A 16,815-nucleotide genomic window follows, 5' to 3' on the forward strand; every position below is an offset into this window, starting at 1 on the left:
AAGATTTGTGAGGCAACCACTCAGCATTCCAATCTCCCCTAAGAGAGTCCTCTGAGTGACTCTAGTCAGTGCCTACGTGTGTGTGGGCATGCCTGTGTGTGATAAAAGCACAGGAGGGAACTGTAACAAGAGGAAGATGAATTAAACATGATTCTAAAAACCTGTCTCTGCTTTGGAAGCTGGGGAAACACAGTGATTATCATTTCAGTAAGAGTGGGGGAAGGATCATCACTGTTGCTGATGAAGCTGATAGTAACAGTTGTTGTTTAATGATTATAATCATTTCCATGTAGAAGAGAGCAGTCGTGAATATAGCCTGCAATCTCTGTGGCTGACTTATTTACACATATTTCTAGAGTCACAGTTGGAGAATGAGTGAGCAATGTTCTGCCCTTTAGGTGCTCAAGCGTCATTTTACATATGTGCAGAGGTAGTTTGTGCTTTCGAACCATTTCATTATTGAATGCAGCACATTTGAAACCATTAGCATCACTGTGCGTGGCATGTGCACAACAGGAATATAGGCAACAGTGACCAAGCTGAGAATAAAATCAAGAACTCAATCCCTTTCACAATAGCTGCAAAAAAAATAAAAAAATAAATACTTAAGAATATACCTAACCAAGGAGGTGAAAGACCTCTACAAGGGAAACTACAAAACAACACTAAAGAAATCATAGATGACACAAATAAACGGAAACACATCCCATGCTCATGGATGGATAGAGTCAATATTGTGAAAATGACCATACCGCTAAAGGCAATCTACAAATTCAATGTAATCCCCATCAAAATACCACCATCATTCTTCACAGAACTAGAGAAAACAATTCTAAAAACCATATGGAACCGAAAAAGAGCCCACATAGACAAAGCAAAACTATGCAAAAAGAAAAAATCTGGAGGCATCACATACCCGACTTCAAACTAAATACCCTAAGATCATAGTCACCAAACAGCATGGTGCTGGTATAAAATAGGCACATAGACCAATGGAACAGAATAGAAAACCAAGAAATAAAGCCAAATACTTACAGCCAACTGATCAACAAAGCAAACGAAAACGTGAAGTGGGGAAAGGACACCCTATTCAACAAATGGAGCTGGGATAATTGGGAAGCCACATATAGAAGAATGAAACTGGATCCTCATCTCTCATCTTATACAAAATCAACTCAAGATGGATCAAAGACTTAAATCTAAGACCTGAAACCATTAAGATTCTAGAAGATAACATTGGATAAACCCTTCTAGACATTGGGTTAGGCAAAGACTTCATGACCAAAAACCCAAAAACAAATGCAACAAAAACAAGCATCAATATATGGGACTTAATTAAGCTGAAAAACTTCTGCACAGAAAATAAATAATCAGTAGAGTTAACAGACAACCCGCAGAGTGGGAGAAAATCTTCACAATCTGTACATTTGACAAAGGACTAATATCTAGAATCTACAAAGAACTCAAACAAATCAGCAAGAATGAAACAAACAATCCCATCAAAGAGTGGGCTAAGGACATGAATAGACAATTCTCAAAAGAAGATATACAAATGGCCAACACACATATGAGAAAATGCTCAACATCACTAATGATCAGAGAAATGCAAATCAAAACCACAATGTGATACGTTACTACTGCAAGAATGGCCATAACTAAAAATAAAAAAAAAAAATCAATGTTGGTGTGGGTGTGGTAAAAAGGGAACACTTTTACACTGTTTGTGGGGTTGTAAACTGGTACAGCCACTATGGAAAACAGTGTGGAGATTCCTTAAAGAACTAAAAGTAGATCTACCATTTGATCCAACAATTTCACTACTGGGTGTCCAGTACCCAGAGAAAAAGAAGTCATTATATGAAAGAGATACTTGCACACGCATGTTTATAGCAGTAAAATTTGCAATTGCAAAAATATAGAACCAGCCCAAATGCTCATCAGTCAATGAGTGGATAAAGAAAATGTAATATATATATACACACACACACACACACACACACACACATATACACACACACACATACACACATGCGCACACACACACATATATACATACACACACACACACACACACACACCATGGAATACTACTCAGCCATAAAAAGGAATGAATTAATGGCATTTGCAGGAATTGAAGACTCTGAGTAATTCAGGAATGGAAAACCAAACATCGCATGCTATCACTCATATGTGGGAGCTAAGCTATGAGCTAAGCTATAAGGCATAAAAACGATGTGATGGACTTTGGGGACTCAGGACAAATGGTGGGGGCTGGTGAGGGATAACAGACTACACATTGGGTACAGTATATACTGCTTGGGTAATGGGTGCACCAAAATCTCAGAAATCATCACTAAAGAACTTATTCATGTAACCAAACACCACCTGTTTCCCAAAAACCTATCGAAATTAAAAAAAAAAAAGTTAAAAAAGAAATTGGGGAGATTTTTGCTAGCTGTAAATCAGAGTGTGTATGAGAAATATTGTGAGTTTGTATGTATATTTCTGAAATTATGCTTCTGATTTCCCCATGATTCTTTATGATGACTGGAGGAAAATGTTTGGTTTTTAAAAAAAGCTGCTAAGTGATGTTTCTCTCTCAAAAAATCCTATCTGATCTTTAAAAGATTTGACTGAGGTTTTTGGTCAGAAATAGAAAGAAAGTCCCCTTTTCCCTTTCACCCAGGATCCTGCTCAATTAATTGTTTCCTATCCTCAACTCCATTTCTGGGCAATGGCTCAATGTGGAGATGAGAAATTCTGTCTCTGTTTTATAAACAGCTGTACCTCTCTCCATGTTCTCAGTGTTATGAAATCAGCAAAATGATGCTACCCTGGGATCTGCTGAAACAAAAGGGGCCACTGAGCTGCCCCGAGGAAACACTTGGCACCCCAGCCCTTGTCTGGCAGGTATCAGTTGGCTGTGAGAGAGGAGCCCTGCTGTTCTCAGTGCAATTACGAGCTCTTGGCATTTAAAAGTGGATTTCACTATTTTTTTCCCTTCTCTGCTACTCTGGTGGTGTGCTCTGTTTTTAGCACTTACATGGCTGAGTTAATGCTTTTCAGCTGTTGAGTTGAGTTCAATTCAGTCTTCCCCATCCCCTCCCTCCTATTTCCACCTCCCACTTTCCTTCTCTTCTTCTTGTAGGAGTGTTTATCTCAACAAAACACAATCTTACATTTAGATAATGCCCTGTGTGCACGTGCCAGGAGCCATTTGGATCCACCCAAACACATCTGGAAGGTAGACATGATGCCTGGTACTGTGACCTCTGCAGAGCAGGAAAGAGAAATTAGGTGACTTTCTCAAGATCACTGTTGGACATCCTCTTCAAAACTCAGGGGCTCATTCTCCAGGGGATTTGGAGTTTTCACTGCCCTGTGTACCCCTGTCAAGGGCGTTGAAGCCTGAGTACCACATTAGACAGGGCCAGGACATCTTCTCCCGCAGGGTGGCCATGCTGCCCAGTCTAGTAAAGATGCACAGTGGCTGTTCATGATGATACTGTTGGGAGAGGGCTCCAATGCAGGCTGTGGGTTTGCGCAGATAGCTCCTTCATCAGACATTTCCTCTACTGATTCTGCACCAAATGTTTGGCACAGATAAGGATCTTTCTTTACGTCATTCCCCTTTCCCTGTAGTTTAAGAATAAGAACACATGGAAGCTGGATTGCGTAGACACTTAGCAGCTTGGAGAAGGGATTAGTCATCACTGTACAAGAGGATTCAGGACCTTGGACATGTCCAAGGGAGTGAATGGGGGCTTCCATGTTGCGCCTGAGAATGCTCCTTTTCCAGCAGTCATACAGCTGGTGTGGGTGCACCACAGTGCTCAAATGGTGGACTTCTGACCCCAAACCATTGCCACAACACTTGGGGTTAAAGGTGACCCCCAACCTCCTTATTCAATGACTTACAATTTTAAATGATTTGATTTTTGAGTGTTTTATTTTTTTGCAAGGTAGTAAAAAGAATTGCACGTACTTCATGGGTTTGATTGGAGTGGGTATGGGAAGAGGGAGCAGAGGTGGCAGTCTTCTCTCATCTGTTACACCTTCTTGGCTTTATTCTTTTTGATAGCACATATGACCTTCTAATGTCCTGGTATTTCACATATTTATATTTATTTTCATAACTGTTTACCCCTACTGAATATGTCCTCCATGAAGACAGAATTTCTTTTTAACTTTTATTTTAGATTCAGGGGTTACATGTACAGGTTTATTAGCTGGATATTTTCCATGATGCTGAGGTTTGGGGTATGAATGATCCTGTTACTCAGGTACTAAGTGTAGTACCCAATAGTTAGTTTTTCAACACTTGCCCCCTTTACTTTTTTCTTCTAGTAGTCCCCAGTGTCTATTGTTTCCATCTTTATGTCCATGAGTACCCAATGTTTAGCTCCCACTTCTAAGTGAGAACATGCGGTGTTTGTTTTTCCATTCCTGTGTTGATTTGCCTAGGATAATGGCTTCCAGCTACATTCATGTTGCTGCAAAGGATGTGATTTTGTTCTTTTTTATGGCTGCATAGTATTCCATGGTATATACATACCACATTTTCTTTATTCAATCCACCATTGATGGGCACTTATGTTGATTCCATAAGACAGAATTTTTGGCCAGGCACGGTGGCTCATGCCTGTAATCCCAACACTTTGGGAGGCCCAGGCAGGTGTATCACCTGAGGTCAGGAGTTCGAGACCAGCCTGGCCAACACAGTGAAACCCTGTGTCTACTAAAATTACAAAAAAAAATAGCCGGACATTGTGGTGGGTGCCTGTATTTTCAGCTACTCGGGAGGCTGAGGCAGGAGAATTGCTTGAACCCAGGAGTCAGAGGTTGCAGTGAGCTGAGATCAAGGCATTGCCCTCTCAGACTGGGCAAAAAGAGCCAAACTCTGTCTCAAGAAAAAAAAAAAAGACAGAATTTTTGTCTGTTGACAGCTGCTAACATTTCTGCAATGAATGTTTGTATAATATCTAAAACTGTGTGTGTTACCTATAACAATAGATAATTGTTGATTGAATTAATCAATTCTCCCTCTAGAAGTGGCTATTGTAACCAGCTCCAGAGTTCCTGAATTTTATTCCAGATGTTGAGTGAGAAGAACAGAAGCTGAGAAAAGAGGCTTTCAAAATGTAAATCATAGGAATTGCTGTAGTGATCCAGATGACAAACTTTTCTAGATCTGTGTTTCGATTATGTCAGAGGGACCAAAGGATGAATGTGATGGCAGGGCCTCAGTGTTCCTCCAGACCTCTGCCTCAAAGCCTGGGGTGTATCATTCGCCACTTCATTGATCCACACACTCAGAGAATCGACCTTTTATCAATAATCAGCTCTGGGGATAAAAAGCTGAACAAGACATATTATTCTATACCCTCATGCATCTTGTCATTCATTACTAGATCAGCATTTTGGGGAAAACTATTTATCTTTTTAGCCTGTTCCAGCGCTGTGAAGGAACATTCTTTAGCAGTACTACTTTATAAAATAATAATATAATTTTTGCATCTATTGGTAGAATCTTAAGTAAGTTTCTTAAGGAAAAAGTGCTGCCCCGCCGCCACCAACCCCAACACAGCGGCCTCATCAGGCCTGGGTGAAGAGATTGACCTAATCAGTTCAGGTCCCTGGGGCTATTCCTGGATCACTGTGACAGAACTGAGGGGTCCTTCCAACTTATAGGGAAACTCTTCTTTTATTGGTGACATGGGGTCAATGATGTTGGCTAGATATGAGAGAAAAACACAATAGGGCCTATATAATGGGAGAAAAAAATAGAAAATGTTAAACTTGAAAAGTGCCTCCTCTTGTTTTTTCCTGCCGCCAGCTCTCATCTCTTCTCTGACAAGGGGTTCAATAGTGAGCATATCTCGAGCATCTTGTATTGATTTCTCCTGTGATCATATACCCAGTAAATGGAGGGAGATGTCAGGAATGTAGTGGCTTGTTTGTGTGACTTAGCAACAGCAAATATGAAAAGAATTAAGACTGTGGGCCTATTGTAAACTCAGGGTGAATCAACACTAAGAGCAGACCATTGAAAAGAGACAACAATTATGTCCAGAATGAGGCTGGCAACCCTAGGGCCCCCAGCTTGAGGAAGCATAGAGCAGACAAGAATCTACTCAGGGTGGAGGGGCCGGCTGGGGAAGGCCACTCAGAACTGCTTCAAATGAAGAGGACTAGGATGTTTGTTTTAGAGAAGACTCAGAAGGACCACAAGTGCCATCTTCAGATGATGGAAGGATTCTTCATGTATGTGGGAGAAGCACTAGACCTTCCTGGAGCCTCAGAGCTTGGAGTGAGGAGAACTGGTTGGGAAGGCACTCAGACATAGTCAAGGAGAGCACTGGGGAGCAGTTCTGGGCTTCACTACCGGATCCTTTGGAACAAGTGTGAGTCACTATTTGTATCTGAGGAGCTCCGATGCTTATTGAAGCCAACTTAGGACACTAAGAAGTTAATGCTACCCAGGTAGAAGAGAAAGGACAGCTCTCGTTTGGGGCCATTTTCTGTGATCTTCCTTTTTATAAATTGCTGCTAGTCAGGTGACTTTATTTTTCTGCTCTCTTTAAAACATTTTCCCATACCTATTGATCCAACAATTCAACTTTTGAGAGTCTATATTATAGAAATAAAAATACAAGCACATAGTGATCTATGCACAAGGATGGATATGGTTTGATGTAGAATAGTTTAAATTGCAAAAGTGTAAAAACAACCCAAGTGACAATTAAAAGGGAATAATTGAGTACATTCTGGTGTGTATTCATAATATGAACTATTCTGTAGTTACTATAGACATTAAATTAGATCTCTGCCTACTATCCTGGAGGGATGGGCAGGATATAGTGTTAAGTGAGAAAAGTGAGAGAAACATGTACAGTATGATCTTATTTTGTTAGAATAAATTAAAAATGTCTCCACATATATAATATAATCAGTTGGCATATATTTGTGTGAGGCTGGCAAAAGGAGGGGAAGAATATAGATGACAGTTGTTAACATGGGTTGGAGAGTTTAGGGTGGGATGAAGTTGGGTAGGAACCTGAGACAGATGGGGCAGGATTAGAAACAAAGTGAAGAATGAAGTAGGATTGCCTGTCTATCTATCTATCTATCTATCTATCTATCTATCTATCTATCTATCTATCATTTATCTACCTATCTCTATCTATCTCTATTAAAGATAGTACTTTAAACAAACTTAAAACAAAGCTGGGAAAGGTTTAAAGATAAATTATTTTGTATTACAACTGAATTTCTAGATATCGTTAAAGATGAATGATATATTTTTCTAAGCTTTTTCTTTGCTATGTAGAAGGTATCTGTTTTCTCCTAGTGCTTCAGGAAAAAAAAGATTCTTTTCTTAAATCTAGGGAACATAGGATCAGGATAGGAGCACTCATCTCAGTTAAGAATTTTGCTAGTTGTTGGTAGGGAAGTAGGGCGTTGAATGAAAAGAGTTCTTTTTTTTTTTTTTTTTTTGAGACGGAGTCTCGCTCTGCCGCCCAGGCTAGAGTGCAGTGGCCGGATCTCAGCTCACTGCAAGCTCCGCCTCCCGGGTTTACGCCATTCTCCTGCCTCAGCCTCCCGAGTAGCTGGGACTACAGGCGCCCGCCACCTCGCCCGGCTAGTTTTTTGTATTTTTTAGTAGAGACGGGGTTTCACCATGTTAGCCAGGATGATTTCGATCTCCTGACCTCGTGATCCACCCGTCTCGGCCTCCCAAAGTGCTAGGATTACAGGCTTGAGTCACCGCGCCCGGCCGAAAAGAGTTCTAACGTGTGTGTGTGTGTGTGTGTGTGTGTGTGTGATCAGTTTTTCTCTGCTGAGATTATCAGCAAGATGATGCTCTACTTTTTGTAATTTAGATGCTATCAAATCATTTTTAATAATTGTTTTTCATATTAAATTATTCTTATTACACATTCATATTCAAGAACCCTGTGGTTCTTTCTATGTAAAGGATTTGTCTGCATGTGGAGTAGTCCAGACAGTACAGAGTTGGATGGCAGTTTAACCCTTGCGTATCTTGAAAGAGGAATTTGGGTAAAACAGGATATTGTTTCATATTCACATTTGGTTGTAGACTGAGAGCTGATCCCAAGTAGCTTTACTGATACAGAAGCAAATAAGTGGTATGTCCGATCCCTGGAAATAGTAATGCTAGCTGTCTTATCTCCTCGATTGTAAGATGTTCATCTTATATGTTAACTGAAATCTGAATGCATCTCACTACATTCATATGCATTTATCAGAGTAATATTGCAAATCAGTAGTGATCTTATAATTGAAGGTCTTGGAAGTCCTGTAGAATCCCCATTAGCTGGATGAGTTCTGGATATTTGATGCAAATTAGAACACTCCAGAATCATGAACCTCAACCAGAATTGCAGCCTGCATAGGGTTTTCCCTTCAGGGAAACCAGAAAGTTATAAAAATGTTTTCTTTTTTTTTTTCTTTTCTTTTCTTTTTTGAGACGGAGTTTCACTCTTGCTGCCCAGGCTGGAGTGCAATGGTGCAATCTCTGCTCACTGCAACCTCTACCTCCTGGGTTCAAGCGATTCTCCTGCCTCAGCCTCCTGAGTAACTGGGATTACAGGCATGTGCCACCACGCCTGGCTAATTTTTTTTGTATTTTTAGTAGAGACAGTTTCTCCATGTTGGTCAGGCTGGTCTTGAACTCCTGACCTCAGGTGATCTGCCCATCTCTGCCTCCCAAAGTGCTGGGATTACAGGTGTGAACCGCCATGCCCGACCAACAGTATTTATTTTCATACAGGTGACTGCCTTTACAGGTAGATAGATAATACTAAAAATCTGCAAAATAGGATCTGTGCATGGCTGACTCCATCTTTTAAATCTTAATTTTAATTCAGAGGCACTATCATTTTAGGAAAGCTAGTCAAATGCAGTGACATTTTTTTTTTTTTTCTTTTCTTTTCTTTTTTGAGACGGAGTTTCACTCTTGCTGCCCAGGCTGGAGTGCAATGGTGCAATCTCTGCTCACTGCAACCTCTACCTCCTGGGTTCAAGCGATTCTCCTGCCTCAGCCTCCTGAGTAACTGGGATTACAGGCATGTGCCACCACGCCTGGCTAATTTTTTTTGTATTTTTAGTAGAGACAGTTTCTCCATGTTGGTCAGGCTGGTCTTGAACTCCTGACCTCAGGTGATCTGCCCATCTCTGCCTCCCAAAGTGCTGGGATTACAGGTGTGAACCGCCATGCCCGACCAACAGTATTTATTTTCATACAGGTGACTGCCTTTACAGGTAGATAGATAATACTAAAAATCTGCAAAATAGGATCTGTGCATGGCTGACTCCATCTTTTAAATCTTAATTTTAATTCAGAGGCACTATCATTTTAGGAAAGCTAGTCAAATGCAGTGACATTTTTTTTTTTTTCCACCTCACAGGCTAAAAAAATATTTTGTGAGCCCAGCAACTTGAATGGTGCTTATGGGCAATTTATTTGTCACAGGGTGGGAAGAATCAGAAGAGAAGTGTTCTCTGGAGCTGTGTGCTGAAGAGAACGAAGGAATGAAGGCGAGCTGTGATGTGGAAAAATGAGCTCACTGACTAGGTTGCTGGTGTTCTACATTTGCTCTGGGAGTCCTGTCAAGCATTTTCTTTGAGTTTTGTTGTTGCTGTCGCTTTGTTTTCTTGGGCATCATATCTGCTTCTTCCAGAACAATCACCCCTTCCCGGCCCCACTCCCCAGGCTAGTCTGTCAGGCTGCACGGCTGCCTGTCCCGTGTGTGTTTGAGGCCATGGTCTTTTGCTGCTTTTCTCATGCCTTTTCTTTATGATGTTTCAGCTCATCCACCATACACCATGTGCTTTAGAGTGAAATTCTACCCACATGAACCCTTGAAGATTAAAGAAGAGCTCACAAGGTATTTTTTGTTTGTTTGTATGTTTAACGTGCGCCTTTAACCAGCTAGGACCTCTTTGGTCTTGCAGGCTCCACGGCCTCCTGCCTAAAGCTGATAGTTTCAGTGTTGCAGGCTCAGAACTCAGCGTTTTTGCTTGGAATGCTTCTCTTACACTGAATTGTTTTGGGATTTTTAAAAAAACAATTGTCATTGAGAGTGTAATTAACTGCAGAAAAAAAGCACTGGCTATAACGGGGGAGGTGTTCTCTGAAAACATCTGACGGTGGGGTGCTAAAAATAAATAGGAGGCATCTGTGTTTGAGACATGGGCAAATTCATACCCGGTGCAGTCCCTAGTCTATCTTTTGGATCTCAGCTTTTCTGGGAGGGAAAGGATCGCCTGGCAGAATGCACTGTCTGTCATCCTGTCTTCTGCTTGCTGAATGACCGACTGGGAGACAGGCTTTCCTCCATTCAGACTCTTCTCAGCCCAACTCTCCTGCTTCTCCTGGGGCTACAGCTTCCGTGTACCTTGAGGGGGATTGGCTTCCTTGAATAACCTGGGCACATGTTGTGAGCAGGACTTCAGGAGGATGGGAGAGAAAGAGTTGCTGTGCCCTTAGTTCTAGATGAGGCTCTGGCTTGGTGACCACAAAAATCACTTGCTATAATCATCTCTCAAAATGAGCTGCTTAGGTACAGATAGATGCAACAGAAAAGCAAGTGTAATCGGCTCTGATCATTGGCGGGGGGAGGTTTTGGGTTCCTGGATATTTTGCTTCCTTGTTATTATCCAGGGTCTCTGGTAAGCTTGACCATTAGTGGCGTGGAGCTGCCTTTGGGAGGGAGCAGATGGTTCTGCTCTCTATTATTAATTTGCTGACAGTCATTTAGTAAGGTTTGTGCTGGGGGTGGGAGATGGGGAGAGAGGGGGTGTGTGTGTGGAAACAAGGGTAATAGATAATGGACGTTATAAGCTGTGGTTGGGATTTTGCAGTCTGGCCTGGTTTTTTCTTTTTACTGAGGTAAAATTCACGTGATGTAAATTGATCTCAGCATTTTGAAGTGTATAATGCAGTGGCATTCAGTGCATTCACAGTGTTAGAACATCTAGTTCTAGAAGTTTTCATCACCCTCAGAAGAAACCATGTACCCCGTAGAAGTCACTCCCTATTCTCCACCCCAGCCCCCATCCAAGCCCCTGGCAACCACTTTTAGTCTCCATGGATTTGCCCATTCTGGACACTTCATATAAATGGAATGGTACAGTATATAGCCTTAGTCTGATTTTGGATTGAAAATTTTAATTATTTATTTGATAAATTTGTTCTTACTTGCTCTTACTACCCAGGGGGCAGGGACTGAATTAGCTGTCAAAGACAGAGAGAGAGAAAGGAGAGAGAGCGCGCTATTTGTCCTGCCCTCAGGGTGCTAACAGTGTCATTAGGAAGATCAAATCAAATCCTAATGCCTCACTTTTGTCATTTGTTCTCTTTATAATTTTGTCTGGAGGATAAAAATTGAGTATGTGTCACAATATAAATTAAGGATGGACATTTTGTTGTCGAGAAAAGTCCCATTTGAAAGTAAAAGAGCACAGCGTTTCAGTTAATAACCCTGGTTTCGCCCCTCTCAATTGTATTTGCTAACATTTTCCTACCTTTGACTAAATAGCTCAGGTATGAATAGTAGAATATCGTGACCCTTTTGGTTTCCAAAGGTAACTAAGGTGTTCCACTGCCCTTACACAAGTAGAAATGGACTTTTCTTAGTCAACACAGTCCTTAGGATTCTAAATGAATTGAGAAACTGTGGACTGCCCCAGGTACTTATGGTTTGAATTTCTATCTTGAAGGCATTTAGTTTTTCTTGTATGATAAATTGTTATTTTATTATAAGATTAATCTAAAGTTTGAGAAGAATTTAATATGTGAGAAGTTAAGATCATGTTCATGACCATGCTTAAGAGGAAAGAAATGTTAAGAAAAAGGCAAATTTAAAAGTGCAAAATAATAAAAATAACCACAAAAGATGATATTTGAAATCATTTTTCACCCTTTATCTCCCCATTTAAGCAATCATCTTACAATCCTTTAGATTTCTGGGGCTTTTGTAAATGCTCTATACATTGAATGTTACCAAAAGGATGTTGATTTTAATTTTTTTTTTTAGAAGAATCATCTTCCAATCCATGTAGAGATGCTGTTTTATTAATGGCAGCACAGTAATTTATGATTCAGACCCTCGTGTGTTTTTGTTGCTTAATCTTTTTGCGCAGGAATGACACTAAAGGGAGATGCATTATTTTTTGGTGGCTATTATATAAAAAAAATGAGCATCCTTCATGTGAAACCATTTACAAGACTCAGTGGATTATGTTGAATCCACAGTAATTCTCGATTATCTCCTGAGATCACTGATACGGGCGCAGCCCCAAACTCTGATGTGAAAGCTGCTTTTCTTTTCTCAGGAAGCTCTTGCCAAATTGATTTCTGAGTTATGGGATTAGAACCCAAGCCTCTCATTTATCAATAAATAGTTATTTGAAACTATTTTTCACTGCCAAACTCATCAAAAAGTAGAAAGAAATGCTTTTATGTTTGATGCACACATTCAATACACAGAAAAGAAACTTCATGGTATTTGGCCTGGTAGTTTACAGTCCTTAAAAAGGGCTAAGATTTAATCATTTAAAGCATTTGTGTGACCTTGCTATTCTGAATAGTCTAGGGCCGGTCCTCAAAGTGAGGTCCCTGAGCCAGCAGCATCAGCATTACCTGGGAGCTTGTTATAAATGCAGATTCTTGGTGTCTGTCCAAGACCTACTGAATCAGAAACCCACGGGAGTTGGGTTCAGCAACCTATTTTCATAAGCCCTCCAGGTAATTCTGAAGCATGCCAAATTTTGAGAACCACCGCTCTAAGACAATTTGGATTTTCAAAATAGTTTATTTTGGTAGATATTGAAGTGTACAGTTAAGTATGTGCACAGATTTGTACCACTGACATGATGATCTGATTCCAAAACATTTTCATCACCCCAGTAGGAAACTTTGTACCCAAGCAGTCATCCAGTATTCTCTCTTCTCCCAAGTTCCTGGCAACCACTCATCTGTTTTCTGTCTCTATATATTTGTCCATTCTGGTTGTTTCATATGAATCAAAGCATGCAATGTGTAGCCTTTTGGGTCTGGCGTCTTTTCACTTTAGCATAATGCTTTCAAAGTTTATCCCTGTTGTAGCATCTTCAGCTTTTTTTTTTTTTTTTATGGTTGGATGATATTCCAGTGTATGGATATATCACATTTCTTTTATTTATTCATCAGCTGGGGGACATTTGGCTTGTTTTACCTTTTTTATTTTTATTTTTTGAGATGGAGTCTTTCTCTGTCACCCAGGCTGGAGTGCAGTGGCATGATCTCGGCTCACTGCAGCCTCTGCTTCCTGGGTTCAAGCCATTCTCCTGCCTCAGCCTCCCGAGTAGCTGGGATTACAGGCACGAGCCACCACATCCGGCTAATTTTTGTATTTTTAGTAGAGACCAGGCTTTGTCATGTTAGCCAGGCTGGTCTCAAATTCCTGACCTCAGGCTATCTGCCCACCTCAGCCTCCCAAAGTGCTGAGAGTACAGGCATGAGCCACTGAGCCCTGCCCTGTTTTCACTTTCCAGCTATAATGAAAAATGTTATTATGAACATTCATGTACAAGTTTTGGTGAGGGACTAGATTCTGATTTCACTGGGTCTGGGGTAGGATCCAGAGGCCCACCGGTTTAGAACCTTATTACTCAAAGTGTGGCTGATGGAGCTGCACCACAGCATCCCCTGGAACTTATTTGTTTATGTATTTATTTATATTTATTTTTTGAGATGGAGTCTTGCTCTGTCACCCAGACTGGAGTGCAGTGACGCGATCTCAGCTCACTGTAACTTCTGCCTCCTGGGTTCAAGCGATTCTCCTGCCTCAGCCTCCCGAGTAGCTGGGACTACAGGCACGAGCCACCACATCCGGCTAATTTTTGTATTTTTAGTAGAGACCAGGCTTTGTCATGTTAGCCAGGCTGGTCTCAAATTCCTGACCTCAGGCTATCCACCCACCTCAGCCTCCCAAAGTGCTGAGAGTACAGGCATGAGTGTAATATGGTTCCTTTGACAGAATGCATACCAAGCTCCAAATTAAAAACGTATTAGGGACTGCCTTCATCCTCTGCACAAAATGTAATACTAAACTGGGGACAGAGATTGTCATTTGAGCCTCCACCATGTCCCCAGTGCCCACACAGCACAGTGCACAGCATAAAGCACATGTTGGACAAAGATATGGTGAAGGAAAACAAGAGTGAGCCACTGATTCCTTCAATGGCTCCAGTGTGCTTTCAGTGAACCAATGGCCCAGAAACAGTGAGCTCCAGTGCTCTAGGGTTGACAGTGTCCCTGTGACCTTAGCACACTAATCACGCTTTCTGATTCTCTACTTCTTCACCTTTAAAATGGGGATTACACATGTCGCTCCTCCTATGGCTGAGTAAAGATGAAATTACTTGGGCGCTAGAGATGTTTATTAGTTGAGGTTCTCCAGAGAAATAGAACCAATAGGCTACACACACACACACACACACACACACACACATACACACATGAACACGCATCCTTTCATACATAATGAGAATTATTATAAGGAATTGGCCCATGTGACTCTGGAGGCCAAGGTATCCCATGACCTGCTGTCTGTACCTTGGAGACCCAGGAAAGCCAGTGGTGTAGTTCAAAGGCCTGAGAGCCAGAGAGTCAATGTTGTAGATTCCAATCCAAGTTGAAGGTCTGAGAACCAGGAGCACTGAGGATAGAAGATTGATGTCCCAGCTCAAGCATCAGGCAGAGTGAATTCAGCTTCCTCTGCCTTTGTGTGCTATTCAGTCCCTCAGTGGATTGCATGAGGTCCACTCACACTGGGGAGGGTCATCTGCTTTACTCAGTCCACCAAGTCAAATGCTAATCTCTTCCAGAAACACCCTTGCCCAGAAAAACTGTTGAACCAGATATCTGGGTATCCCATGGCTCAATCCAGTTGACATATAAAATTAACCTCACAAGGTGATAACTGGGACTTATTGAGAGATGCTCCCTGCAAACCCCCAAGAAGACGAGAAAGAGAAAAAACGTTGGTTTCTGAGAGTTAAACTCTAAAGTAAGCACGGAAAGAATCTGCACACATCTGTAAAGTTACTCTGCTCAGAAACAGCAGATCCCAGGCCTGAGCCTGGAATGAAAGAACCTTGAGAAGATGAGGAAATTGGAAGACAGCTTGATCGGTGTGGAGTAACAGAAAGGACAGGGACAAAATGAACCTGAGCCAGGGGTTGCAACTTGGCACCCTGCTCTGCTGCCTGCCTCCCACCCTGCTATTTTTCTGGAAACACTGGATACATTTAGTCTGCTTTTCTAGTGGCAGCACTAGGCGGGAGCTGTGTGGTGGCTACACCCTTTCTAGGGAACCGCTGTGTCCCACCCTGCTTCCAGCACTTCTTGCACCAGCACAGGTGACTTGCTCTTGTCCTAGGCCACCGTGTGCCTGGTCTCAGTAGACATCTGAGTGTGCCATCCCTGGAGGGCGGAGACTCTACACAGATGGCAGCTCTAGTTGTGAATCAGTTAGTTGCCTTTCTGGCCTCATAATAACTGCAACTGTCTGAGGTTGATTAATGTCTCTCTCTGCCCCTAAGAAATGGTGAGGCCGGCCTTATGTACTGATTGAGTCTGTTTCCCGGCTCTCCATTTGAAGCAGAGCTAGGGCAGCATGTGCCCGAGATGCAGGTAGTGATGACGGTGGTCATGGCTATCCTCATGCGGGAGTTTCTGCCAGGAGCTCTGGCCACTGGGTCCTGTGGGTTTTCCTCATTTCTTCTCATGCCTCTGAAAAGGCAGAGCCTGCTCAGCTTTGGAAGCTGATAAGATCTGCTCGGCAGACACTTCTGCTTTTCTGAATTCAGAGGGCCCCTCTCAGCTTTCCTCTGCTTGTTCTACAAAGAGTTGGGCTTGTCTAAGCCAGTCCCTAGAGCTGGGAAAAGCTCTGGTCACCATGGGAGCTAAGCATGAGCAATCCTACTTCTTCCAGACCTCAGCCAAAAGTTAGGGTGACCATTTCTCCTTTTGTATTGCAGGTACCTTTTGTACCTTCAGATTAAAAGGGATATTTTTCATGGCCGCCTGCTGTGCTCCTTTTCCGATGCTGCCTACCTGGGTGCCTGTATTGTTCAAGGTAAGTCTGGTCACAGCTCATCCACACCACCATTGCACTGTGGAGCTCCGGCTGTTTCAAGCCTCTGTTTTCTCCCACCTGTGGCCATCCTGCCTGTCTGTGGCTGGAGACCATGTAGGGCTGGGTACATAGCAGCGGAACCCCTACTCGCCTTCCCTTCCAAGCCAGTGGAGTCCCAGTGGAAGGCTGGGCTGAGATGTTCACAGGAGCCTATGCAAAAACAGAGTCCCTCAAGATCCCATGAGTCAGAATCAGAAGCTCTGTTTCAGAGTGGCTGGAATGTGGAATGGGTGGGTTTATAAGAAGCTCTGAAGGGATGTGGGTATTGTATGTTCTCAGTTCCAAATGCTAGATGAGAGGCCTAATGGACATATTGAGGGGGGAATCTGCATCCAGGAAGATAGGTGTTAAACAAAGGGGTCATCCTTGGAAGCATTTTCATGTACATCTGTCTGTCTATCTATCTATCTATCTATCTAGCCATCCATCCATCCTATCTATTCATGTGTGTATGTGTATACGTACATACACATCTATTATGTCTAATTCCTCAGCTCTTCTAGCAATGGGCGTGGTGAGGAGAGCACAAGTCCCATAAATGGTCATACCACCATTTGAATCTTTCTTCCCATTTCCTGGATGGTTCACCATGGATAAGTTACCTAGT

General features: G+C 42.1%; 1 protein-coding gene across 2 annotated transcripts in view; it reads left to right on the plus strand.

Moving 5' to 3' along the window:
- FRMD3 (FERM domain containing 3) overlaps positions 1-16,815 on the plus strand; it is a 299,022-nt gene that overhangs the window by 189,880 nt on the left and 92,327 nt on the right. For both annotated transcript variants that reach the window (XM_033236977.1, XM_033236976.1), the window contains exons 4-5: positions 9,833-9,911; positions 16,051-16,148. In XM_033236977.1, coding sequence (XP_033092868.1) covers positions 9,833-9,911; positions 16,051-16,148 — 177 coding nt within the window. The remainder of the gene's footprint in view (positions 1-9,832; positions 9,912-16,050; positions 16,149-16,815) is intronic.

Source organism: Trachypithecus francoisi, unplaced genomic scaffold (genome assembly GCF_009764315.1).
Source record: "Trachypithecus francoisi isolate TF-2019V2 unplaced genomic scaffold, Tfra_2.0 Lachesis_group16, whole genome shotgun sequence".
In the NCBI taxonomy this organism is placed as follows: Eukaryota; Metazoa; Chordata; class Mammalia; order Primates; family Cercopithecidae; genus Trachypithecus; species Trachypithecus francoisi.